Source organism: Drosophila takahashii, chromosome X (assembly GCF_030179915.1).
Source record: "Drosophila takahashii strain IR98-3 E-12201 chromosome X, DtakHiC1v2, whole genome shotgun sequence".
Lineage (NCBI taxonomy): Eukaryota > Metazoa > Arthropoda > Insecta > Diptera > Drosophilidae > Drosophila > Drosophila takahashii.
In genome coordinates, this window is record NC_091683.1 from 2,279,543 (window position 1) to 2,305,163 (window position 25,621).

The 25,621-nt window shown below is 35.7% G+C and overlaps 3 protein-coding genes across 4 annotated transcripts; 2 read left to right on the plus strand and 1 right to left on the minus strand.

Annotated features, from left to right (window-relative positions):
- The first annotated feature begins 928 nt into the window (after nucleotides 1–928).
- LOC123002341 (uncharacterized) lies at nucleotides 929–2,693 on the plus strand. Its single transcript, XM_044396151.2, has 2 exons — nucleotides 929–1,167; nucleotides 1,348–2,693. The coding sequence occupies exons 1-2, from the start codon at nucleotides 929–931 to the stop codon at nucleotides 2,609–2,611; spliced, it is 1,503 nt and encodes a 500-aa protein (XP_044252086.1). The 3' UTR covers nucleotides 2,612–2,693.
- A 2,015-nt stretch (nucleotides 2,694–4,708) lies between these two features.
- Tob (Transducer of ERBB2) lies at nucleotides 4,709–24,087 on the plus strand. Of its 2 annotated transcripts, none has more exons than XM_017143148.3 (7): nucleotides 4,709–5,110; nucleotides 13,363–13,447; nucleotides 14,510–15,497; nucleotides 15,573–15,749; nucleotides 15,986–16,494; nucleotides 16,988–22,407; nucleotides 23,559–24,087. In XM_017143148.3, the coding sequence occupies exons 3-6, from the start codon at nucleotides 15,345–15,347 to the stop codon at nucleotides 17,958–17,960; spliced, it is 1,812 nt and encodes a 603-aa protein (XP_016998637.2). In that variant the 5' UTR covers nucleotides 4,709–5,110; nucleotides 13,363–13,447; nucleotides 14,510–15,344; the 3' UTR covers nucleotides 17,961–22,407; nucleotides 23,559–24,087. The 2 variants fall into 2 exon arrangements, with proteins under 2 accessions (XP_016998637.2, XP_070075210.1); XM_070219109.1 differs by having other exon boundaries at nucleotides 16,991–22,407.
- On the minus strand, nucleotides 11,187–14,338 carry LOC108058420 (uncharacterized). The gene is made up of 9 exons (XM_017143147.3): nucleotides 14,023–14,338; nucleotides 13,698–13,802; nucleotides 13,492–13,635; nucleotides 13,191–13,302; nucleotides 12,997–13,130; nucleotides 12,788–12,928; nucleotides 12,520–12,711; nucleotides 11,974–12,462; nucleotides 11,187–11,629 (listed from the first exon to the last, which is right to left on the minus strand). Exons 1-9 carry the CDS (start codon nucleotides 14,221–14,223, stop codon nucleotides 11,255–11,257), a joined length of 1,893 nt encoding a protein of 630 aa, XP_016998636.2. The 5' UTR covers nucleotides 14,224–14,338; the 3' UTR covers nucleotides 11,187–11,254.
- Nucleotides 24,088–25,621: the final 1,534 nt, after the last annotated feature.

The window sequence follows — 25,621 nt, forward strand, 5'->3', positions numbered from 1 at the left end:
TTAGCCTCCTACGCTAGCTGTTGCATTTGAAATCGAGGTGTGTAGTGCATTTAAAGTTTCCCCTGATTCCTGAATCCAAGTTCAAATTAAAGAATCGAATGGATCTAGCACAAACGCACTTTATTGCGTACTTTACATATATATGCATTGTTTTTAACTTCATTGTGGAATGATATAGACTTACATATAAACCTATATGCATTTCAAGGTCGAAGTACCAATATATGCCTAGTCAACCCATAAAGAGAGAATATAGAGCCTTGCCATTTTCCCCAAAAATTTCCTTTCATGACGTATGTACTGCCTTCTCGCTCGCACTAACGGAAAAGCCAGCATGTGAAATGAATATTGCTTTCTCGCTTGGTCTGAATAGAGCTTCCAAATTTTCTTTACTAGGTCAGTGTCAAAATAACGGAAGAATTGAAAAGGGTTCTTTTAGCTATCCATTGGGTAACTCAGATATATATTATTATCAGTGACCTATTTGTACTACTTTTTTTTTAAATCCATTTTTAACGGTTTTAATACAAAAAATTCGAATTATTTTAAATAATAATTTAGTTCACATTTTCTAACAAAGTGTTTAAAAAAATTTTTAAATATCTCTTCGAGGTTGAACATAAAGATGACCTGATACTTTGGTATATTGATAGCCGAGCCCCGGGTAAACAGTGCACATTGGGGTAAAATAGTCCGAAATTTAAATACAGAAGTAAATAAAAATAAACTGTGAATGAATTACAAGCAAATAATTCCTTCTAAACATTTTCAAAATGTGAAATATTACAATATTACAATGCGCCATTAAATGGGTTAAATAAATAGAAACACATGGTTTACCCAAGATAGTGACCAAATGGCGAAACCACGTTGAAGATAATAAACTGACGTGTGCTCTCTTTTGATTCGCAGACAACACAGAGCAGAGATGGAGACGGAGGGCAGCGGCAGCAGGAGCGAAGACATTGGGCCAACCAAGACCAGGTCCCCTACTTTGGGCGAGGGATCCCTCGGGAGCAGCTCCTCCTCGTCGTCGGTACTTAACTCGTGGACCATTTTGCCGGTGGTGGTAAAGGAGGAGGAAAAGGATGAAGAAGACCTGGAGAAGTCCGAGGAGTTGACGGATTTAAGGCCGAGCAGTCGAGCGGATAGGCAGAAAAACGAGAGGTAAGCCTATACAGAAAAAACATTGACAAAAGATCCGTTTGAGAAGTGCAGATCTATTTGATATTTTTTAAGATCAAGTTGATATTTTTATCATTTTTATGAAATTTCTAAATATCTATCTAATACTCTCAAGTGAAAAATCGTTCTTGAAACTTATCCAGTACCCCCTTTCTTTTTTAGATGCAACAGGATTGCGGCGGCGGCCGAGGATCCACAGGCGGATGACATTTCCGATGGTATTTCGATAATCAGCGACTGCGAGAGCACCGATCGCATCTCACCCAATCTCTTTCTGCGCGAGCCCTTACTTGGTGACCTGGGTTTCGGAGGATTGGATTTGCCAACGAGTCCCGTTGAACTGATCTCAGACCATCACCAGCAGCAGCAGCAGCTAAAGGAATATCCTGAGAGGGAGCGGAACCTGGAGGATTCTACTACAAATTCAAACATTGTGCGCTCCAAGTTGGAAATTGCACTGCCACCTTTGGTGCAGAATGGTTTGACCGCCTTCTTCTATGTGGCCGCCACTTTGGCCATTCTGGCCTTTGTCGGCAAGCTCCGCAATCCGGAATGGCAAGTCCTTGGCGAGGAGAAGCCACAGCTGGTCGAACTGGAGCGTCGTGTCGGTGAACTGGAGCTGCAAAATAATCTCCTACGCGCCGAAATCGATATAATGTCCAAGAAACTGCAATATCTAAGTGGAACTGGATCTAATCAGGATGTACCGATGCAACAGCGACCGGGACCAGGTCGTCCCAAGGGCAAGACCTTCAAGGCCTGGCCAGGCAATGGTGACTCCGTTCGACCCGTGGACATAACCAAGGACGACCTAAAGCAACCGTTTCAATGCCCCGATGGTCAGTTCGTTGAGATCGCTGGCATGTGCTTGGAGAACAACAGAGAGCCTTTGGATACGCTTACGGATGAGATCGGTAATGCGGTCAACGATGTTTTGCAGCAGTCGGGAGCCTTTCACAAGTTTGAAAAGATCACCGAGAAGCTGGGCGGCGAAAACGACGAAAATGTTGATGCAAAAAATGATGGTGCAAAAGGAGGCATTAACAGAGGAGCAACTTCCCATGGCCAGTCATCGAAGCTGGCGGATGGTTCGAAAGAGCGTTTTAGGCCAAAGTACAACTCGCACGAGAGAAAGAATCGGCATCAGGATCAGAATCACTCCAAGGAGTATGGCAAAAGGAAATACTACGATCAGTCGTCCTCCAATCGAGGAGGGGGGCGCTATAATAAAAAGTCCAAGGACGACTCCAATGAAAACAGCAAGGAAAAGGAAAACGATAGCGGCAGTGGCGAGTGGCACGAACGCATGATGCAACAGCGGGAAAACGCTCGACACAAGCACGCCCAGAAGCGAAATAATAACAATTGGTATATCGAAAGGGGCGATAGTCGCGAACAGATGCGTTCCGGGGAGACCAAACGCTGAATTGAATATCCAGATCCATCATCTCATCAAGACGATGACCTCTTAGTCTTAATCTCAATCTTAATCCCCCCCCCCCCCCCCCCCCCCAAAAAAAAGGAAGGAAGATAGGAACTTTTGCCACTGAGGTCACATACATATTTTAATCCCAAGATATATATTATATATATATATCCTTAAGGACAACGTGTGCTACTAAGTAAGGCGCAACACACCGAACTTGCGCTGGTTCCTAACTATATACATGTTATATATACAACATATTTTGACAATGTTTCTACAGGGTGTTTCTTCGAAATTCAAGGACTTTGACACAGGACACCCTGTAGCACCGGAGCTTCAGCAAGTGCTTAATATTTATTTATTTTTATCTACAAATACCTACGTTTTTGGCTGCGTCATAAGCTAGCATTATCCCATTGTAACCCCGATTTCGCAATGTATGTTCAGTATATGTACAGTTTCAATAGTCAGTGTTAAAACTAGTGTATCGCATTTTTAATGGAAACATCATCGTACATTTCGCACACATTTAACTATCAGTTCTGCAAGCAATATAAAGAGAAATGTATATGCAACTCGAGTTAAATGTGAGCAATGTCTTTGCATAATATCGGTTCCTCCCTACTTAAAGGTGTGATTCTTTTACTAAGTTCCAGCTCAACCTAAGAGACAGACCGTCAGTAACGAAAAAATCAATTTCCTTTCAACGAGAGTACGTGTATATCAAATGATCCTTTTTGAAACATTAGATTTCGCTAAAATTATGTATTTATATATACTATACATACATATATATATTTGTGATACCTATACTAATATTTTTTTTTAGTCTAGAAAAATAAATTATTGTACCATATTAGGTATTCCTGGAAAGCCAATTTAAAAAAAGAAAAAAAAATTAAAATAAATAAAAAAGGAAATTTAATGGAACAGAAATCCATATTTTTGTATGCATGTTCTTTCAAAATCTAAGCATTATATATAAATACATGTGTATAATTGTGTACCCAAAATGTTTTGCGATGAAATAAAATAAAATATCCTTAAATATCATGTGTTATTTATTTTGGAATTCAGAATTTTAGGCCTATCTACTGTCTTAAGAGATATATTTCGACTGGAATACGTTAAACAAGTATGTAAAAGTCTTTCATATTTTGAAAAAGAAAACTTTCCCATAATTCCCATACAACTTTCCAAAAATGGAATTTTAAAGCGAAAAAGAGTTTGACCTTTTACATTACATTCGAACGAGGTCCACTCTAATGTACACATTATTTTTGTGTGTACGCATATGTTACGTGCTTATGCACTTTCATTTCTTGCCCCAGTTTTCGGATAAAAGGGGGCGGGGCGGAATGGAGGCGCAGGCTGAGGAGAGACTTTCTGGTGGGTGGTGAGGGGGAATCTGTACTAAAAGTGTGCCACGGAAGGACGTGCACTCGTACTCATCGCGCAAGCCCTTCTAGGCTCGATTTTACTACGAGCACGTCACGCGCAACATTATTCAGAGCATTCGAACGATACAAAAACAAGGTTTAAACAAGGGTTTATCAAGCCGAACTTTAAATGGCCTTGCAGCTAAAAATAGTTTCTATAAAGTAAAATCACAGTAGTGATATGATGCTATATCTAAAATGTATTTTATATTTTAAGTTATAAGTCGGGTCCTATAGTTTCTATTGGAATTATAAAAATTATTGCTGAAAGTTTCTCTATAAAGATATATATTTTTCATGACACATCTTGAGTAAATATTTTTGTAATATTTTTGGAAATATAAAAACTTACTTAATCGCCTTGTCGTAGGTTCAAAATCGTTCTTAAAATGATATTACCCTTTCGAAAAAGTATAAATGTGTCGAGAGAAAAGCACCCACACAAAAAAAATAGAAGAGTGCAACCCCCAGAGAGGAAAAGAGAAACCGTGTTTAGAACATTTCGCTTCGTGTGCAATTCGTGCGTAGTGCCGAATGGAATAATGTACCGAATGGTGATGGTGGTTGTGTGCCTAGTGCCGAAGTGTGCGTGTGTGCACTTGTTTTGTTGTTGTTGTTGGTTCACTGAGGTTCGTTCGCGCGTCAATTCAGTGTCTCAGTTACTAAACCGATTTCAAGAACTACGGACGTTTCACTCGGCCCTTGCTAAGTGGCGTGTGCTACAATTAAGTAACGGGCAGAGACATTTCACAAAAAAAAAAATACAAAATAAAGAAAAACAAATAATACAAAAAAGAAAACCCCCAAAACGAAAACAACAATGAAACCAGCCACAAAAACCCCAACAAATGTATATTAAACAAGAAATGAATAAATAGACACAACCGAGAAAACATATACCCACACAAGAAAAAAAACAATAGCATACCAGTTGGAACAACTGGGCTATTTTATACATAACTCCCCAAACCCTTCGTTCAATACAACGACGACCAGTAGACAACAACAACATCAACCAAAAAGCCAGAAAATCGGAAAATCAAATCATCAAATTGCACCGGTATTGTCAAGAAAAAAATTTTTTTTTGTTTTTTAATATTTTTTACAAACAACAAAAAATGCAATATCTAATGTGTGTGCTGTGCAAGAATTGAGAAAGCAGAGATCTATTTCCCCTCTACACATACACACAGAGAGTAGAATAACAATGATTGCGACAGAGAAAAAAAAATAATAAGGAGCTGAGCTAAAGCATCTGTTCTCTCACTTTCGCTCGGCTGTTTTTCAAATCGTTTTGTTTTGTTGTCGTTATACGGGGGCGCTCTCTATAGAGCACTGGGCTTTTGAGCGTCCCGAATAGGACAGCTGTTTGTCACTAAAATTGGATAAAGAATTGGATAGAGCCCACGAACCCACGACTTCAGCTTCGATATACATTTTATTAACTCTATAGAATATTACTCTAAAGGCGTTGGATTTATATAAGCAAATGATACAGGGTATTTTGGCGGCAAGTTAATACCAATTCCAGAAATAAATCATAATTATTTTATCTCACAAGATCTCGTTTTGCTCGCTTCCGACAATTTGTTGTCATAATTCGTGCTTATAAGCTATATAGCTGACAGCTGATGGCTGTTGAAGCGACCCTACACATACAGGAAACCCTGTCTATCTGAAAATGGTACACCACTTTAACAATATATTGTTGTTGATAGTCTACAATTTAAAATCCATTACTTTGAATGGAAATGTTACAACCTTTTGAAATCTTCAAAAATAAAAAGAAGTTTTTGGTTGTGCCAAGGAGGATTCACTGTATTTCCCACACAAACTTATACAGTTGTTGCACAACAAAAAACCGAATGTTATAATAATGCATGAGGTAAATTAGGGTGGTCCACGTTTGTAGGAAAATGTTTAATGTCTGAGAATTCGCTTGCAATTGTATCACTTATACGCACTGTTGCCTTCAACCGAGAAGTATTTTAAACTTGATGTTAAGAATACATTTTTTTTTCGCTTTTTCTTTTTCAATCCAAGTACTCCAACGAAACTTATAATTTGACAAAGTTAGGAATGGAAGAACGATTTTTTTCGACTAAATTCGAACTGTCATACGTGTCGTATGGGTAATTTTTCAGGACATACTAAATTACATCTTTTATTCTAAGAGTTCTATTGAGAATAAAATTATATTTTTTGGACCACCCTAGTGTACATCGATTTGCGTAAGTTTTTACCTTTTTTTTTTTTTGATTTAGTATAGGATAGCGATTGTTGCAAGATGCAAAACAAAAAAGTTGCCACCGACTGCAGCTGTTTTTGCATTTTTGCCAGAAATTGAAAATTTTTAAACAAACCGAAACCCCAATACAAAACCCTAAATACGAACCCGGGCCAGACAAATACAACTGAGTCAGTCAGAAGACCGACCATCATTTGGCATTTTGTCGCGGGGTTCGTCGTCGCAGCTTATTTGTATCTATGTATCTATGTATCTACGTATCTACGTATCTACGGTTCATACAAATAGAGAAAATAGAAAAAAAAAAAAAAATGGTATATTGTGTGCGCTATACAACACATTCAAGTGTGTATTGGTATAGGCATTCCGATTCCGGCATGACAGTGTATTTGTCATTTCAATTTTCGTGTGTGCGCTGCTCCTCAGATAAACGAACGACGAGAATCATGTGCCTAAATAATTTTTTTTATTTTGTTTGCGCGGTCGTGAGGTAAAATTGCCCAACATCTTGGTCGTGTGTGTATGGATATGTCTGAAATAAGAACAGCTGATTTTGTTTTTGTGGCCGCATATGATGATGTTTTATCAGTGAAATATATGTGTAAATTTTGGCAAGTGCAGTGCATACACATAAAAAAAAAAATAAAGAAAGGAAATGAGAAAATGCCAATAGTTCACGACGCACACAAACATTCAACGATTCTCGGTCAGCTGTTTTGTGTTGTCTTGAGCACCAGGGTCTCTCTATTTTCTTTTTTTTTCTTGTTTTTTTCCTTTGGGTCTCGTCGTCTCGTCTCGTCTCTCTTCTCTTTTGAAAATACCCCTGCGCCAAATCGGGGAAAAATTAGAGCAACGCCTGTGTGCTTGCTCCACAAACTGCTCGATAAACTGCGGGAAATACTGCTAAAAAAAGGAATAACTAAAAATAATTTGTGATGATCTTGTAAATTAAAAAGTACTGCACACAATCCACAAGTTTTTCAAATGCACAATATAACGTGTGAGTGTGATTTTACCACCAAATGCTGCAAGCGACGAAAAACACCAAAAGCGTTATGCAATGTATTGAAAATCGCAGAGCTTTTCTGCTTTGTTGTTGTCGATAAAATATATAGATTTGTATTAAGTGCGATAGAATTTAGTGCAGTAAACACATTGTATACAGATCGGAAAGATCTTTGTGTATAAAATACTTGGGTTTTATGTAATCCCTTAATTACTTCGATTCATCTCTGTTCACCATCTGAACTTGGACACTTCCGTCCCCAATATTACTGTGATAATGATATAAAGATTTTAATTATCCCTTTTATGTCAGCTGTCTAACCGGAAATGGTGTGCAAAAGATGAATGCAATTCAGAAAAGAAACGAAAAACAAAATAAAAACAAACGGGCAAATCAAGTGTTGTATGTATGTTAATACAGCTGTGCGCAAGACAATAGCAGTGACCCCTAGAAAATGTTAAGGAATAATAAACTAATAAAATAATAAACATACCTTAAAAACGTTTAAATCACCTATGAACTATAGTTCTGTATCATTCGAGAAAACCACCTGTATAGATTACATGTCGTACATTCAAAAAAATAAAGGTATACAGCTGTTTGAACATTTATGTAACCTCTCATCTAATTATCTTCTTCAAACAAGCGAGCAAATTTCTATTTGCTCTTTAGTCGTACTTCTAATACCCTTTATTACTTATTATCTAGGCACGCAAATTGAAAGCTTAACTTAATTGATTTCAATTTGGCTAATTGGAAGACAAAAGCGTCGTTCCGAACAAATTGCACAGTGTATAAGCTAGAAACGGCATACACTCAGAATAAATCTAACTAATGTCAAAAGAATATCTTCGTTAAATTAAATTTCTTTTTTTGGTCAAAAATATGTAAATATTTTGAGAAGTACTTACAATGGTATATGAAAGTATTCATAAAAACTTTCATATTTCAAAACCCTAGGCTCAACTATAAGTTAAATATAAAAAATATTGTTATATTCAAAACTTAGAAGTACTCAAAAGTAGAGCTTGAAAAAATATCGACAGTTTGCTATTTCTCGATATTTAAAAGAAGTTTTTGGTTTGATCAATTTTGTGAAAATATCGATAATAAGATAAGATAAGCTCTACTTAGAGGGGAAGAAAGTATGATGTGAAAAATGTAACCTTGTCTTTGTGACACCTTTCTAAATGATTTAAAAACCCGTAGCAAAACCCTAATCAAAAGGCGATTTTAATCACCAACATTTTGATTTGAATGCAATTTGATTGCATAGTTATGTAAGCATTTACATTAATCTATGTACTCGGCAGTGCGCAATGTATGTGTGTGCTGGCCAAGTGAACTTGAAAAGCCCTATATTTTCACTTTTATGCCAGTACATAAGACACACAGCAAAGACGTACGTCTTTAAATGTCCGTAGTATTTGCATCTGTAGTTGTGAATCGGATTTCGAAACTAACATGGTTTTCATTACATATTTGATACATATGTATACAGATAGAAGGCGGAGTTTCGCCCACTTTCGGCTTAAGAATCCAAACAAGACGCCTTCATGGCATTTTAATCAACCTTTAAAACTGGTGGCCCAGATTTTATTGATTTTATGTTGCGAAGAGCGACCCATTGAAGAGTGCAGTTTCTCTGCTGCTCAGGGAGAGGAGAGTCTCGTGTCGGTCGGTTCGTGTCAAAAGTGAGAGATAGAGATACCGTTGTGATACCGTTATTGGCGAGGCGAGGGTGAGAGAAAGGCCATCAGCTGAGAGAGTTCACTTTCTCCGCCCGTTTCCATCCAGTCACTACGAGCAACAGCAACCTGAATATAAATATACCTTTATGTATATAAATATATTCAAAAATATATGCAAGGATGTGTAAGGACTGCGAGAGCATGAGGATGTATTTGTGGAAGCATGAGGTAAAATGTCATCTGAGTCTCGCCTTCGGCAATTGGAGAAGTTAGCTTTAGTGGTAGAGTTTAAAATCTTTGATTTATTTCCCCAAATTTTTCTAAACATAAAATAATGACCTTGAATACCGGAAAAAAATTGTTTCTTTGTCATCCAGTAATTTGAATACGTGCAAAATACAAGGTTTATGTACGCATTAATAAGCATCAACAGGCGTGTTCATACCATTTGCCCTTAAAATCCCAACCGATATAATTTAGCTGTCATATTTATTTTATAGAGCTCTAAATAAATAAATAAATATCCAAGATCCCCAAAACAGTGAATAATGATAATAATGAATAATGACAAAAAAAAATATTGCTTAAAATGTGGATTCTTTTTAAACCTTGTGAAACATAATAATTAGACTGTTTAAACATAAACATTATTTTCGCCATGTAAATTTCAAAATGTTTAAAATTCCTTTTAAAAGTGCTTGAAAGAATAGTGTTAAAAATATTACACAGTCCTTCGGTAGTAATTCTCTGGATTTCGAGCCTAAACATTTTTCGTTGCATATTTTTAGACACCTTCTTCAATGGGTTCAGGACTAAAGAGCATTTTTAGCTACGACTTCCAAGTTTTTAGCACGGTTGACCTTTCAACTTCTTCTAAAGTAAGGGACAAAGTTACTGAGATCCGTTTTCGAAAGCGTTTTGCTCGAACCGATTAACATTAGTTCAATAGAGCCGCAAACCACTGTTGGCACCTAAACCCCTGCTGATGAAGGCAAATGTCAAGCCTTCGTAACGGTTATGCCTTTCATAGTATGTGGCCTTCAATTGGTTTATAAAATGCAAAAAGCAGGTTATGTACATGCATAGATACGCATACAGGCGCACGCATGACCCCGCTGCATTAACACAGCTGCAGAGTAGTGCTAAAAAAAAAAAAAAAAAAAATTGTGTGTGGGATGTGTGTTGAGGTCTCGTCTCGGTGACGTATGTATGTTATGTTACTGCGCAGTGGGAGAAAAGTGAGAGAATACCGGAGAGGTAGAGGAGTGGCTTTCTCTTGTACCCTTTTTCTACAGAGTAAAAAAAAATAAATACAAAATATTAATCAAATTAGCCTGATATATTTACATTATTACTCTTCTGAAAAGTATGCAGCAAAATAGATACTTTGTACTTTTAGACCCCTTTATTGGAGATTATAAATTCTAGTCTTGCCCCAGCATAATTTTTGAAGTGTATCTTCGATTGCCCATGTTGTTTCCTCTCTCATTTCCCATTAAATGGCTCAGCTTGCTACGATTCTACACCCGAAGGCCATCGAGTGCGCTTCGTGCCCGCAAATGTGCACATTTCTACTCTCCCACTCTCTCAGTAGTTAAGTGTGTGGGTGGCTCAGCTGTGCTCCAGTTTCGCTCCCGAATGCATTAGTACTACCGACTACCCGAAAGTCCCGGAGCAGAGCTCCCTTCTCGGACAAACGGTTAACCTAAATTTCCTTGAATGACGTAGGAAAGGAGAGCGCATGCACATATATGTACGAGAACATAAATTGGCTGGAAGAGCGTTTGTAGAAAATGCATTCATAAACGAATACCTACAATGAGCTTAAAAATATGCAAAAATGTGATAATGGGGAGTGCCACAGAAATCACTAGGGTCTCGAAATCACTTTTGAATGTCAGAATAAGTGTCTAAAAGTATACAAGAAGATATGTTTAACCAAAAAGTTATATGAATTCATACTGCATACTTTTAGATACATAAGATGACATTTAAAAGTTATTTCAAAAACCGAGCTATTTCTGTGGCACTCCCAATACCTCAAAAATAGCGAATATGATCTTAATTTGAAGTATTTGATAACGTTTTTACACAATAAATCTTAATTACGAAACAGTTTTACAAAATCTCTAAATCTCACACTTAAATATTAATATTTATATTTAATAACAAATAGCGCTAGAATTCCCCGAATTAGAATTGGAAGCACGTTTTATTGCAAGATCACAGATAATTTGGATATAAACTTGTGTTCATTCATTATGTGGCATCATCGCTAGTCTCCACAATGCGACACATAATGGGTATATCCTCCTCCTTGGTAATGTTGCCCTGCTCCTCGCGATTCAGCAGGCTTTGAATGTAGTCATGTCGGAATTTGTTCCACTGCCGGGTCTTGAGAAAGTTGGTAAACAGATCCTGACGCGAGGGCACATTGCACTCGAAGTAGAAGCGTCGGCGGTGCCATATGTTACCAGGATTCTGTTCCTCTTCCAGTAGCCAAAAGCGTGGAAGGAGCAGACATTGTACGACGGTTCGGGCCATAATAACACGGTGCTCCATCTTTTCGCCCAGACCAAAAACGCTGCCGTAGGTCAGTGAGCCTACGTCTATAAAGTGGGTTTCGACAGGATCCTAAAATGCAAAATTTTAATACAATTGTGATTTTTAGATAATTAATTGAAAAATGATAATAATCAATATCAAAATAATTTTATTTATATTTTATAAATAATTTTTAAATATGATTTGCAGATAATATTTATATATTTTTGATAGTATAAATATTTTTTATTCGTTATTCTATCAGAATAATAAATATTATGGGAAAAATCATATTTCCTTTATCAGAATAATAAATATTATTTTAATATTGAGTATTATCGTTTTTAAATGTTCTACTTAATAATAAACAATGATAATTTCTGGAACTTATCGTACTCCCAAGATTATATATGTAATATAATCTTTGTACTCACGGTAACTTTACGTTTTGGTTCGCCCTCAACAATGTTATTATTAACGTTGGTCGCCGAACTGGCCGTGAATATTTCCGATGACGAACTGGACTTGGATCCCTTCTTTTCCGTTTCTGAACTTTCGGCGGTGTGTCGCCTTAGCTGCACTTGCACCTCCGCAATGGTTCTGTCCATGGAACCATCGTCCGAGTCATCATATGTGCTGTCATCAGAATAATTCTCATCATCATCGATATCGTCGGCATAATCCAAATAATCTTCATTATCGCCTAGATCATCATCATCATCGTCGTCGTCATATTGATCGGAATTAAGTCCCCCACTTGGCTGCCAAGGAGTTCCGCGCCTCAGTGATTGGATCAACGCTGTTTTTCTGGCCTGTGCCTGCGTATTTAGTGTTCTCCGCGGCTTCGCTTTCTTTCCTTTAGGCGTGGCCGAGTCGCGGATGCCACAGAACTTCTCAATCTCAGCTAGACCCATTTTGCGCATCTATCGAAAATTAATTTTCATTAGTTAAATGTTTTTATAATATAGCATCCTAAATACCGCTTGCTTTTTCTTTGTGACACCTCCTTCGACATCATCGGAGGAGGAGGAGGTAGAGGCCAAAATGTCCTGTATGTCAACAATTTGCGCTTGGCTCCTGAGATCCTTCCAGGATTGAAACATATCAAGTCCCTCCTTATCCTTGTCGATTTCAGTCAGCTCGTAGTTGACCTTGCCATCCGCATTGGTGACCTAAGTGGGAAAGGAAAATCAATTAGAATTTGTTTTAATTTTAATTTTAAATTGAAATTAAATTTCAGTACATTACCTTCATGCTCAAACACTGCAAAATGACGCACTCTCCACTAAGAATAAATCGCACATAACCCAAAGAACCCTTATCGCCCAGATAAATGGTCTCCAGGGGCTCATACTGAACCAAGTAAGAGTACTTGCAAGCGAGAATTATCTATGGTTTATATTTATATATAGAAAAGGCATCTGTGAACCTAACCTAACCAACTAGACTAGACTAACCTGTTCGGGGCTCAGAAAATCAAAATAGTCAAATGCTTTTAGTGCAAGCTTCTTTTCATTCCATTGTTTCAACATAAATGGTTTCAAGATGCGCTCATAGTCCTGGTCGTATAACGATAAAACCTCACAGCTAGCTACAATATATATATAAATCGTATAAAACTCAACAGTATCGAAAAAAAATCACTTCTTACACAAGGCTATATAGGTATTCATTCTCGGGCAATCTTCAACCATTTCAACGTCGCCAAAGCAGTCACCTGGCCCAAAAATAGCCTCCGGAACGGCATCCTCTTGTTTTGTAGCCTAAGCGATGAGTTGGTAAAAATTATTATACTTATTCTTATTTCTTACAATCTCTTTCAGATTGGTTGGCTTCTCTCCATAAAATGTAATACGAAAGTTAACAAAAATACACAAAATCAAGGACTCATCCCGTGTGGTTTACTGGGTAAGTTACGTTATTCTTATTATTTGATTATTATTGAAACATACCTTATTGTATATGGTCTTTTTCATCTCGACCTCGCCATTCAGTATAAAATAAACGGAAATGGGCATATCCCCGTCCTTGATAATTAATCGCGATTCATTAATGGACATAAACTTAAGGACCGGCACCATGCGCGATCGAATTTTCTAAGTTTGAAATGTAATATATTTATAGTAAAAGTAAAAGAAACTAATAATATCCTCCCTACCGGTGGAATCCTAGAGAAACAATTCAGACCTGCTATTAGCATGCAAAGCTTCTTGCGTTCCTCAATTGTCCTGAATGCGGGATTCGAACGCAATAGAGCCTTATCCTGCAATTACAATTTGAAATGGCTTAGTAATACCTATCGAAATGTAAACAAATTTCTCAAATCGATTTATTTATTTAAAAGCTATGAACCAATTGATGGAATGGCCCCAAGAATGGCCATGCAGTCGCTTTGCTTTAGCCGACTAACAAACACTTGTTTTTAAGCGTATTGAGATTTTTGCCAAACGTTTTCAGGTTGCATAATTTCATTTTATTCTTACCGCTACGGTAAGCATGCCTGGCTTGCGTTTTTGGCGCATCAAAGCGACATTCTTTTTCACATTCATTGAGATTCCCTGCTCCTCCTCGTCGGAGAGCCACGTCTGGTTCATAATGACCGCCCGAACTAATTTCTTGAATCGGACCCGCAGGTCCATCTTGTGCTTGACGATATCCGCATCACGGGTGCGTTTCGCCGCCATTTGTGTAATGGATTATTGATTTATTAGTGGTTTCTTGTTAGTTTTGTATTTTTTTGGTTTTTTGTGTAGGTCTGTAAGTGTTTTTGTTTTGTTATCTAGACACCCATATAGGTGACATAATACATCTAAAATCTGAGCGTTGTTTCTTCGATCTTATGCGAGAGTTATAAAATTTATGGATTACCATTTCTTGAAAATTCATTAAAAATTTAAAAAAAATATATATTTGTTGTAATATTTATGTATGCACGATTTGATAGAAAAAAATATTCTTTATCTCTTTTAGGAGGCGTCAGACATTAAAGCCCTTTAAAGCCTCGTTTTTGATGGAAATGTTTTAAGGAAAACGTGATCGGATTGCCAAAGTCAAAGAGAATCGACAAATGCACCACCAAAAGGAAAAATAAACCAAATAATTTGGTAAAAAGAAAAAAACCGTTGCCAAATAAAAGTCGACGACCTAAAAAAAAAAACCAAGACACATACACACACAAACAAACACATATGTACACATAATCTAATATTCGGATATGCCTTGTAAATAAAACATCATAAATATTTAGGATCTAGGCAACTACGCTTATAACGACAACTGAAACCAGGAGAAGGGAACACACCTTTTCGAATTTCAAATAAACACGATTCTCATTCTAGTCGCGAAACTTTCACAATTATACAGATAATCGTCACACGGTGAAACACTAAAACATTAACTAAACAATAACAACAACCTCCCCCACCAAAAATAACAACAAGCAAACAAAGGAAATATATATCTTCTATATATTATATAATATAAAAAGTAAAAAAAAAAACCAACAAAAAACTAAAGAACAGAAGAGAAGAACCAAGAAAACCAACAAAAGTAAACCGATAGAAACAAGCGCTACAGCCAAAAGTATTCCAAATTACCATCAATGTGCGGATGATCTGCAAAGACCTGCTTATAAGACGGTCCCCATAGCGAGAAAATCGCAACCACCTCCTCTATAAGGGCAATCGATCCGGAGACGGACCAGGAAACATAACCGGATAACCGGTTATCCGGAGCCGGAGTCTCACGGAAAAGAGAAAGATAGAAAGAGACAGAAGCCCAAGGATTCGACTGAAGAAGGGTCAAGATGCATATTGAAATCCAGGTCGCTCTGAACTTTGTCATATCCTATCTCTATAACAAATTGCCGCGCAGACGTGTAAATATATTCGGCGAGGAGCTAGAGAAGGCGTTACGCGACAAGTTCCAGGGTCATTGGTACCCCGAAAAGCCCTTCAAGGTGAGTACTGTACCATAATCATATCATACCATATTATATTATATCATAAACATATAATTTCCCTTTCCATTTCAGGGCTCTGCATATCGCTGCCTAAAGACCGGCGATCCTATTGATTCGGTGCTAGAACGAGCGGCCAGGGAAAGTGGAGTGCCAATCGGCGATATCCTTGAAAACTTGCCAAATGAACTCTCCGTTTGGGTAGATCCCGGCGAGGTATCATTCCGCATCGGCGAAAAGGGAGCAGTGAAGGTAAAGCATGGTCATTTAAATGGCCTATTATATTAAAAACAAAAAATCTTGAATTATGTTTTAAAAAAATGTTCTAATAGAGAAATATTTTAAGAATTGAATAGAATAAACATAATATATCCTAGTATTGCCCAACATAATGATATACAAAAAAATGTAACTTATATTCTGAAACTTTCATAATTTAGCATTATGATCTTATCTCAAATATCCCCACTTTCTTTGAATCCCCACAGATACTTTACACGGAGAACAATGAGAATCACGAGGACAGCCATTCGGCGGACCGAGAGGTCACCAAGATGTTCAATCCGGAGGCGCAGTGTTTTCGACCCATCGATGCGGTGAACACAACCATGAACAACCTGAGCCTCAGTCCCAAGGCGCTTCCATTGGCGCTGCCCATCCAGGCGGGATCCTCGCCCCATTCGGCTGCCTCCAGTTCGCCCACCTACAAGGGCAGCCCAAATCCCACGATTTCCGGCAGCTGCAGCTCTGGCGGCTCCGGAGTGGGCTCCGGAACGGGTTCCGGCGGTTCTGGATCGGGATCGAACCTGGGACCCGGTCCGAATACCGCTCCTGTTACCGTTTTACCCGGAGGAGGAAATGGTGCCACCGCCAATGCCGCCGCAGCGGCATTCATGCAACGCGGCGCCCAGGCGCCATTGACCTTCACCACGGCCACCTTTGCGCAGACTAAATTCGGCAGCACCAAGCTGAAGACCAGCTCCAAGCGCACAAACAGGTGAATGCTTTTAACAAACCTACAACTACAACTACACCAACACCTACACCTACACCTACACCTACACCCTACTCCTCTTTACACAAAAGTAGAAGAAAAAACTTTAATAAAAAGTATCACTTTAATGATGCATGAAATAATTATATTGAAAGCTAATTGTTAGATGTCGGATTTGTGAAATGGTTGAATTATTTAAAATACGATTTAATTGATTAAAAACAAATTTTTTTTTTTAAAGAGAGAAGGGAAAACCTATTTTTCGGTTTTTACCTTTGAAAAATCTTGAGAAAAATAACAATGTAGTTTTTGGTGAAATTCAAAATGGAAGTTGTTCTGTTAAATTGTAAATAAATTTTTAAATAAGGTTCATTACAAAAATTCCAAAGCCAATTAAGTTCTAGTTGGAAAGTCCATTTAAAATCTTTATAGGTTGTAATTTCTTAAACATTAATATTAAACTTAGTTTCGTTTCTTCTCTGTGCATTCCCAACAGCAGCGCCTACCGCATGTCGCCCACTGAGTTCTCCAACTACATAAAGCAGCGTGCGATGCAACAGCAGATGCACCATGGCCATGGAGTTGTTTCCACCGGAGGATCATCGGTATCGGCGGCCTTTGGCGGCGGCTGCCTGGATGCCGTTTCTCCAGCACGTTCTCTATCGCCGAATCCTTTGTCGCTGAATCAAAATCAGCAAAATGCCGGCGGAAACGGAACAGGAACATCCGCAGATCCATTTTACTATCCAAACATCGGCGCAATTGGCCTGTATCCGCAATTTGGCAATCCTCGCAGCCTCTTCGATTCGCACTTCAATGCCACGGATGCCAGTGGCTTGGGACTCTTTGGAGGAGCATCCGCTTCCGGTGGTGGTGGTGGAGGAGCATCTGTTGCTGCTGGAGTGACTAACAAGTATAGTACTTATTTGGAGCCATGCTATTTCGGTGGTCAGCAACAACAACAACAACAACAACAACGTGCCAATGGAATGGATCGTCCAAATAATAGTAGCGAAAATTGCTTTGGACTCAATGTGGATTGTCTCGAGGATGCATCTGCATCTGGATCCTCATCATCGGCTGCCCAGGCGGCTGCTGCAGCTGCTGCTGTGGCTGTTGCAGTTGCCATTGCTGGGGATTCATCGCAGGATAATAGTCCACTTGGTACGCCCACTGTGCAACAACAACAACTTCCGGAAATGACAACAACGGCATCATCATTGACAACAACATCGACGACAACAAGTACTTCTTCTTCCACTTCCTCTACCAACAACCATCAACAACAGACTCAACAACAACAACAGCAGCAACCACAACAGGAACAACCGTCCTCATCATCGGGAAACAACAACAGCAACAACAATAATCAGAATAATCAGAATAACAACAACAGCAAACTGATTGATGGCATCAGCTCTTTCTACGGCACTGGATCATCGTATCAACAACTATTGGTGGCCAACTAGAAGAGCTCTTCCCTTGAAACTAGTCACCGAAAAGAAGAAGAGAATCCACCATAGTTATTAATATAATATATATAGATAAATATCAAGATGGTGTGGAAAAACAGCTAAAGATATAGGTAGAGCATTTGGGGATCCAAACTTCCGATCCCACTTTCAAGATACTTGGGTTTAGGAAAGGACTGACAACAGACTCGGTGGAGTGGAGGATTTGGAGATAACGTTATGAATATGGATATATTACCATCATCATCATCAGAATCTGAATCAGAGGAGGAGGGACAATATAACTCTATATATATGAAAAACAATTAACACCCCCAACAACATCTTTTGCCATTTTCGATAGTAATGTAACAAGTGTCCTTGCTAAAAAGAACAGCCACATATGGATGCATATCTGAAAAAAAAAACTCTATAAGAAGGATTCGATACGATGTTGACACACCCACACACAGACAGACAAAAATGGTGTTTTATGAAGCTGTTTGCAATTGTATATACAGATGCATATATATATATATTTGGATAGGGCCATATCAAATGGTACCTATAATTGTAGATATGTACGCGTGTTGTATATACAGATATATATCAGCCATAAATAATATTTATTTTGTTATTAAATTCAGCATAGACAGAGCAAAGTGAAGTTTCTTTCTGGTATTTCTGGTATCAGAGAAGCGGCATGCATATAGAATAAATAACTACAAATTATTCAGTGTACAAGAAGTGTAGCCATCATCACAAGCAAATGATAAAATGAAAAATCAACCAAAACAAACCAATAAGCAACCAGAAATATATATACATACAAATATATATAAAGAGGACAACTAGAATGTCCCAACTAATTGTTTTTACTTGTTAATAAACATAATTATAAATACATATATTTAATTATCCAACTTAGGATCAACCTTTACATTAAGTTTTTAATTAGTTGTAAACACCTAAGATAAGATCATTTTTGTAGATCAAGTTGCTATAAAAAAAAAAGCAAAGAAAAGCACGTACATTGTTGAATATATAAAAATGCAACTTGCATACCCTGAGCATCCTGGCCTGTGAGGAAAGTTTATTCGCAGTAGAAAGTCCTTCTTCCAATTCTTTGTATTTTTATAAAATGTTTTTCATTTTTTTTTGTATATATCCCAGAGAGCTAACTTGCAAATATATTCAGTTTCAAGTACCATATGAAATATAAACAAAATATCTTTAAATTTTCATCACAAAAAGTGTTTTGACAGCATTTGTAAATAAGATTTAAGTTGGCTTTAGTACAGTTGTACCTTCTGGTGAGTAAGTTATTGTGTATCTTAACTAAAATCTTCACGAAAGAATATCGAATAATGTCGCTAAATTTTAGAAAAAAGGAAATATTCTAAATTGGTATTATGGTTTTGAAATCTATATATATTAAAAAAGCCTGAATAAAGTCTAAAAAATATTTACATTTGAATGAATCGCAAAAAGATTTCGGGTTGCTTTTTGGTTGTTACATATTTTTGGGACACCCCTGATAGACTAGGAAAATTAAACGAAAAAAAACCCACAAATTTGCTCAAACGATTAGAAAGTAAACATTCAAAGGCCACTTAAAATGCCCAAATGCACCAGGAGATAACATAAAAGTAATAATCATTGAATTCCTGTAATGAGTCCTGCGAAATATCTTAGTTAATAGTTTTATTATTACGGCACAGCCATTCAAAGAAGATAATACCTATAAAACTCAAAGACTAGGAACAAGGACTTTTTATTATTTCACTAAAGTTCAGTAATAATTTGGAAATGTGACTTTGTAACAAAAACAACTTTTAAGAAACCGTAAAAAAAAATCGAGTATCGTTTATTACCGAAACTATTCTTTCAGATGCATAAAAAGGTATAAGGCCTCCAAGTCTTTTTATTTGTCTAATAATTTACCCAAATTTCCCAAAGGAGATTATAATACCAGATATAATGTAATAGGTACTCGTATGATTTTATTGATAGTGCCAAGGTCGTCGTCGGGTCACTGCTAGTTCTTTTATAACCCTAAATAAAAGTTATGCAAACTGAGGGAAACTTTTAAGTAAAAAAAGAAAACCCAAACAAATAATAAAATTAAAGAAAAATTTATATTTTCGTTATGTGTTAAATTGTATGTATGTATTACCATCTGACTTCATATTTTTTTTGTACATATATATCTATTTTTATATGAACATTTGTAATTTTTATAAATCGAGTACAGTAAAAAATTTTATACTTTTTATATGGGCTTATGTGAAAATACCTTGTGCTATATGATGAAAGCTTACTTTAATTAAAAGATTAATTGAAAATCAAGAAACCGAAAGAGAGTATTTTTGTTTATCTGTTTTTGTAGGTCCCAAATGAAACATAAAGATTGTGTATATATGGCATTGCTTTATAATTTCACTTCTTTAATATGTATGTATATTGTTTAGTAGATGTATAGTGGATTAAAAAGTATGAAAGTACTCTAAAGATAATGAAAATAATAGAAAGATGTAACAAAAAAGTTAGTAAGCCACGGAATTCATTCTATACATATTTATCTTGTCAAGCAACATTAGTAATTTGTGTTTTCCTCTTTTATTGCCTAATCAAAGAAGTAGTCAACAAAAAAACACTGGATGATTTTTTTCAGCTTTTTGAAGAACGTATTCGAATATGTACCTACGCATCCTACACAGATGTGTGTATCTAAACCTACCACTGAAAACAGAAATTTACTGAAACATTTAAGTACCTTAACGAAGCTTCTAATTATAGCTACTGTGACCACGAAGAACAAGAGTCGCAAACAAGCCAAGCCAAACCAAAAAATGCTATAAGAAATCGTAAACCCCTTTTTTTGGAAGTAAATCAATAGGGTGCGAATTCAATAGCTTTTGTATTCTGATCATAGTAGCGCATAAGTGTACCTACATACAACACCATTTGACACTTGCACACATTAAGAATTCTGCACGTTTTTTTCTTAGATATATTAGAGTGTATTTAAATTAAACAAAAACAAAAAAAAAAAAAAAAAAAAATTAAGACGAAAAACAAAAAATTTTGTACTTTTATATATATGATGGATATATATATATTCGTATACAAGTATACATATGAATGCCTCTCAATGGTTCAACTCAACGGATTCTCAATGTATTTTTTGTATGTCTCAGAATGGTATGATTTCTCAGAAAGGTAAATAAAATGAAAAAGCAAAAAAAAAACATGCATAATGTTAGAAATTGTCTCACATGCCATATTCTATAAGCAAGCATATATGGCACAAATATAAGCCCCAAAATGTATGCCAATCTGCCAATCTATCTTTACCTGAAGAATCTGAATAAAAGAGGGAATATCGGGAATGGATATGGTATATGGATTTGGATATGGAGAGAGTCATATGAGAATACCGAAGATTGCTTGCTTAAAAACTATTCTATTGTGATTGTGATAAGAATGTAAGGCACAGATGCAGATGAAAAAGATACAGAGAAGTGAAAGTAAAGTAAAGAAACCGATGTAGAAATGGCAAAATATTCATATGTATAAGTGGGAAAATAATAAATAAAAATAAAGTATCCGCCTAATCATCGATGTCCACCAACTTTAAATTTTAACTCGATCGAGATGAAATTGTATCCGACCGATCTAATAAGCAAAATGAAGAACCATTACGGTAGATACACAAATATACAAAAAACAAAAACATATTTTACAATATGAAATAAATAAAAACCACACCAAGCAACATTTTAATACACTTGAAAAATATTTGAAAAACAGAAAACCAAATACAAAAACAAAGGTAAAAGTAAGACGTAGAAACAACTCACTAACTAAAGTAAAGAGCGACATTGGTATGTATTTAGCTACAAGGAGGACAACCTACCAAAAATAGATATAATACAGCTTTTTATACCTCAGATATGTTTCTATATGTATGTAAAATGTAAATGTACGAAGAGATATCTCTCACGCAATGCAAAGTAACAAGAAAACAAAAAAACAAAACAACCAAAATCTAAATCTAACATCTAAGCCCACTTATCGTCGATAAGGTTCATAAGTACAGATATTTTGATAGGTAGTTAGATGAAAAAAAAACTTATTTACGAATGTAACTTTTATATATTTTTTTAGGTAACTTGTTTTATTGATACGCGCGATTTCCAACATAAATCTAAATGTGCATTACCAAAACCAGACTCTTAAATAGTATTTCCGGAACATGGTTAGTGGATGTCAGCGGAAATATATAGTATAGTATATGAGATATATATGTCATAAATACAAGTGTATAAGCAAATGTACTTTGAATCATAAGTGTTATATTCTTTCCATGTTATCGGGCTTAAACCAAAAAAAAAGAAAAGAAAACAAAAAACGTTTATATGATAGAAGATATTTTCTCATGCGTGTCTAGATTTTACATACAGTGAGTCACATTAATATTCGGTTTTTTTTTTTTGTCAACTTCAAACGTGAATAAAAAGTTTGAAACTAATAAAACAAAAAATCAAATAATGCAGAAATAAAGCTTATTTTATTACCTTTTCATAGATATATATATGTTATTACTTTTTTTAAAATTTAACTGAGAAACATGCATAAACGAAAGAAATGCCGAATATTGGGGCCACATTAATATTCGGTTTTCCCTTTTTGTACTAAAAATCAAAAAAATTATTTAGGAAATAAACTAAATTTGACATTTGAAATGCTAGCCATTATTGTCTATGGTATCGTTTAAATATTTTGGCATACTTTAAAATTTTTTTTTTGCCTATTCTGGGCCAGTTTTTCCAACCTAAAAAAAGGATGTACGGGATAATGTCAAAAAAGTTTGCAAAGGTACAACAAATTCTCGATTTTTTTTTTTTAATTTATGGTTAAACCCCTAGCCTTTAACTAGAAATCAGTTTCAGCGCAATCCATTCATCACACCAAAAAAAGTGGATGGGTACAAAACAGAGTCGCTCAGAAGAAGCGTTTTGCTGCTTGATTCCATACAAAACTTAAGGAAAAATGAATTTTCGAGCGACTCTGCTTTTGTACCCATCCATTTTTTTTGGTGTGATGAATGGATTGCGCTGAAACTGATTTCTAGTTAAAGGCTAGGGGTTTAACCATAAATTAAAAAAAAAAAATCGAGAATTTGTTGTACCTTTGCAAACTTTTTTGACATTATCCCGTACATCCTTTTTTTAGGTTGGAAAAACTGGCCCAGAATAGGCAAAAAAAAAATTTTAAAGTATGCCAAAATATTTAAACGATACCATAGACAATAATGGCTAGCATTTCAAATGTCAAATTTAGTTTATTTCCTAAATAATTTTTTTGATTTTTAGTACAAAAAGGGAAAACCGAATATTAATGTGGCCCCAATATTCGGCATTTCTTTCGTTTATGCATGTTTCTCAGTTAAATTTAAAAAAAAGTAATAACATATATATATCTATGAAAAGGTAATAAAAAAAGCTTTATTTCTGCATTATTTGATTTTTTGTTTTATTAGTTTCAAACTTTTTATTCACGTCTGAAGTTGACAAAAAAAAAAAACCGAATATTAATGTGACTCACTGTAAGTACATATATTCCTAACTTAACACCAAATAAAAATGGATATGACATTTTATGTGATCTGATCTGAGTTCTACTTAGTTATCCTTTGTTAAATGTATGTGCATATAATAAAATATATAAGTCAAGGCTGAGAAGGCATACATACATTATGTTTTAAACTTCAATTTAAATAAGTTTTGGTACCGATTGATATTTATGGCTTTCGTTCACAAGAAAATCAGAAAGAGAAAGTAATTAAATTAATGCATATCAGTGATTACAATAATGATGTACATACATGCAAAACAATAAAAAAAAAACAAAAAAATTAAAGAAAATAACAGAATGTCTATAAACGTGTATGTATATCTATTCTTAGTACCGAAATATTCAATCAATTCAAAAAAACCCTTCACGTGTGTGGACATATGTAAGCATAGAGGTAAATAATATAAATATAAATTGTATGTACTATGTATAGTAACAAATATAACTTCCATATGAGTATTTTTCGTATTACCTTTAGTAGAATAAAGATTATCGTATAATTAAAGCGCATTGTTTATAAAGAAACCCAAATTCGTGATCTGCTTCGATCACCGATTTAAAATCACCTTTTTCAAAACAATTGGATATTGTTAACAAAAAACAAGCAAAAACCAAAGAAAGAAAGAAAAATACAAAGTTCGATGTTTTCTCCGCACTGTTGCATAAGTATTCAGTATTCTGAGAACAGATGTCCTTTTACAAGATTAGTATTCACGGCAAAAAAAAAAAAAAAAACAAACAAAAAAAACCAAAGCTCAAAACCAGTACCTATAGGTATGTATGTACCAAGGTAACACAGTTGAGTACTTCTTACCTTACCTATGTAAATAAATAAATGAATACATTTTACCCTTCCTAGGCACGGATTTTGATTTACACTGCGCGAACAAGATGCATTTAATACTGAGGTTCAATAATATTTTTAGGCCTCATTATTTTGAAAGGATCTTGAAAATGTATTTATTTTTACTGTGGTTCCCTTTTCAGGCAAAAAATCATATTTTTTAAAAAATTTTATAATTTGATTTAAAAAAGTGAAATTACCTGGCAAAAATTTAAAACTTACTAAACATTCACTAACCTTTTTTTTTGGCCATAATTTTTTTTTTATTTATTTCAATACATTTGTATGTATTTTCGCCTGAAACCCAAAATCAAAACCACACGCATACAAACATACTTTCGCAGGGAACGTATGCTTGTATGTGTATGTCTTTCCGAGCACTTGCCATTAGAAACCCGAATTTAGCCATTTAGACACAATAAATTGAGTACATCTCACCACACGAACTTCCAAACACTTATTATCTATACTTTAAACTAATTTTTAACACTTTTTAAGCCCGAAAGACAGTGAAATTTAGTTTTATAAATTTACCGACGCGCAACACGTCTGTCTTCGCGAAGGAAAAAAAAAACGAAATGAGAGAGAGAGAGCTTTCGGCTTCGGTAAATGGAAAGCGAATAGTAAGAAGATCGGTAAACCGATTTTTCTTTTCCGCCATTTTGTTATTTCTGATCCTCTCTCCCGTTTTTGGTTTCCCGTTTGGTAAAAACATGGGACGCTTAAAATCAACTTTTCGTTGTTAATATTTCCCTATTTTGTGCCAGAATAATTGGATTTCAAAAAATAAATTACATGGCCAAATATTAATATCAATATAATCATTCAATTACCTCGGCTTTAATTGCTTTTATATTTCTTTGATTTTTCATATACTTTCATACATATACACGCATACAAGCATATTTTCGCTGGGACGTATGCATGTGTGTATTTCCGAGCACTTGCCATTAAAAACGCCAAATTTAGCCATTTCAACGCAAAAAATTGAGTAAAAATCACTATACGCACTAGCAATCACTTATTACCTTTACTTTTATCTCAAAATTAAATTAATATGAATATCAGTTATCCGCCGCCGTACAGCCGCGTCTGTCTGCGCGAAGGAAGAAAAAAGAAATGAGAGAAAGTGAGCTTTCAACTTCGGCAACTGGAATGCGAAACGGTAAACCGTTTTTCTATTCCGCCATTTTCT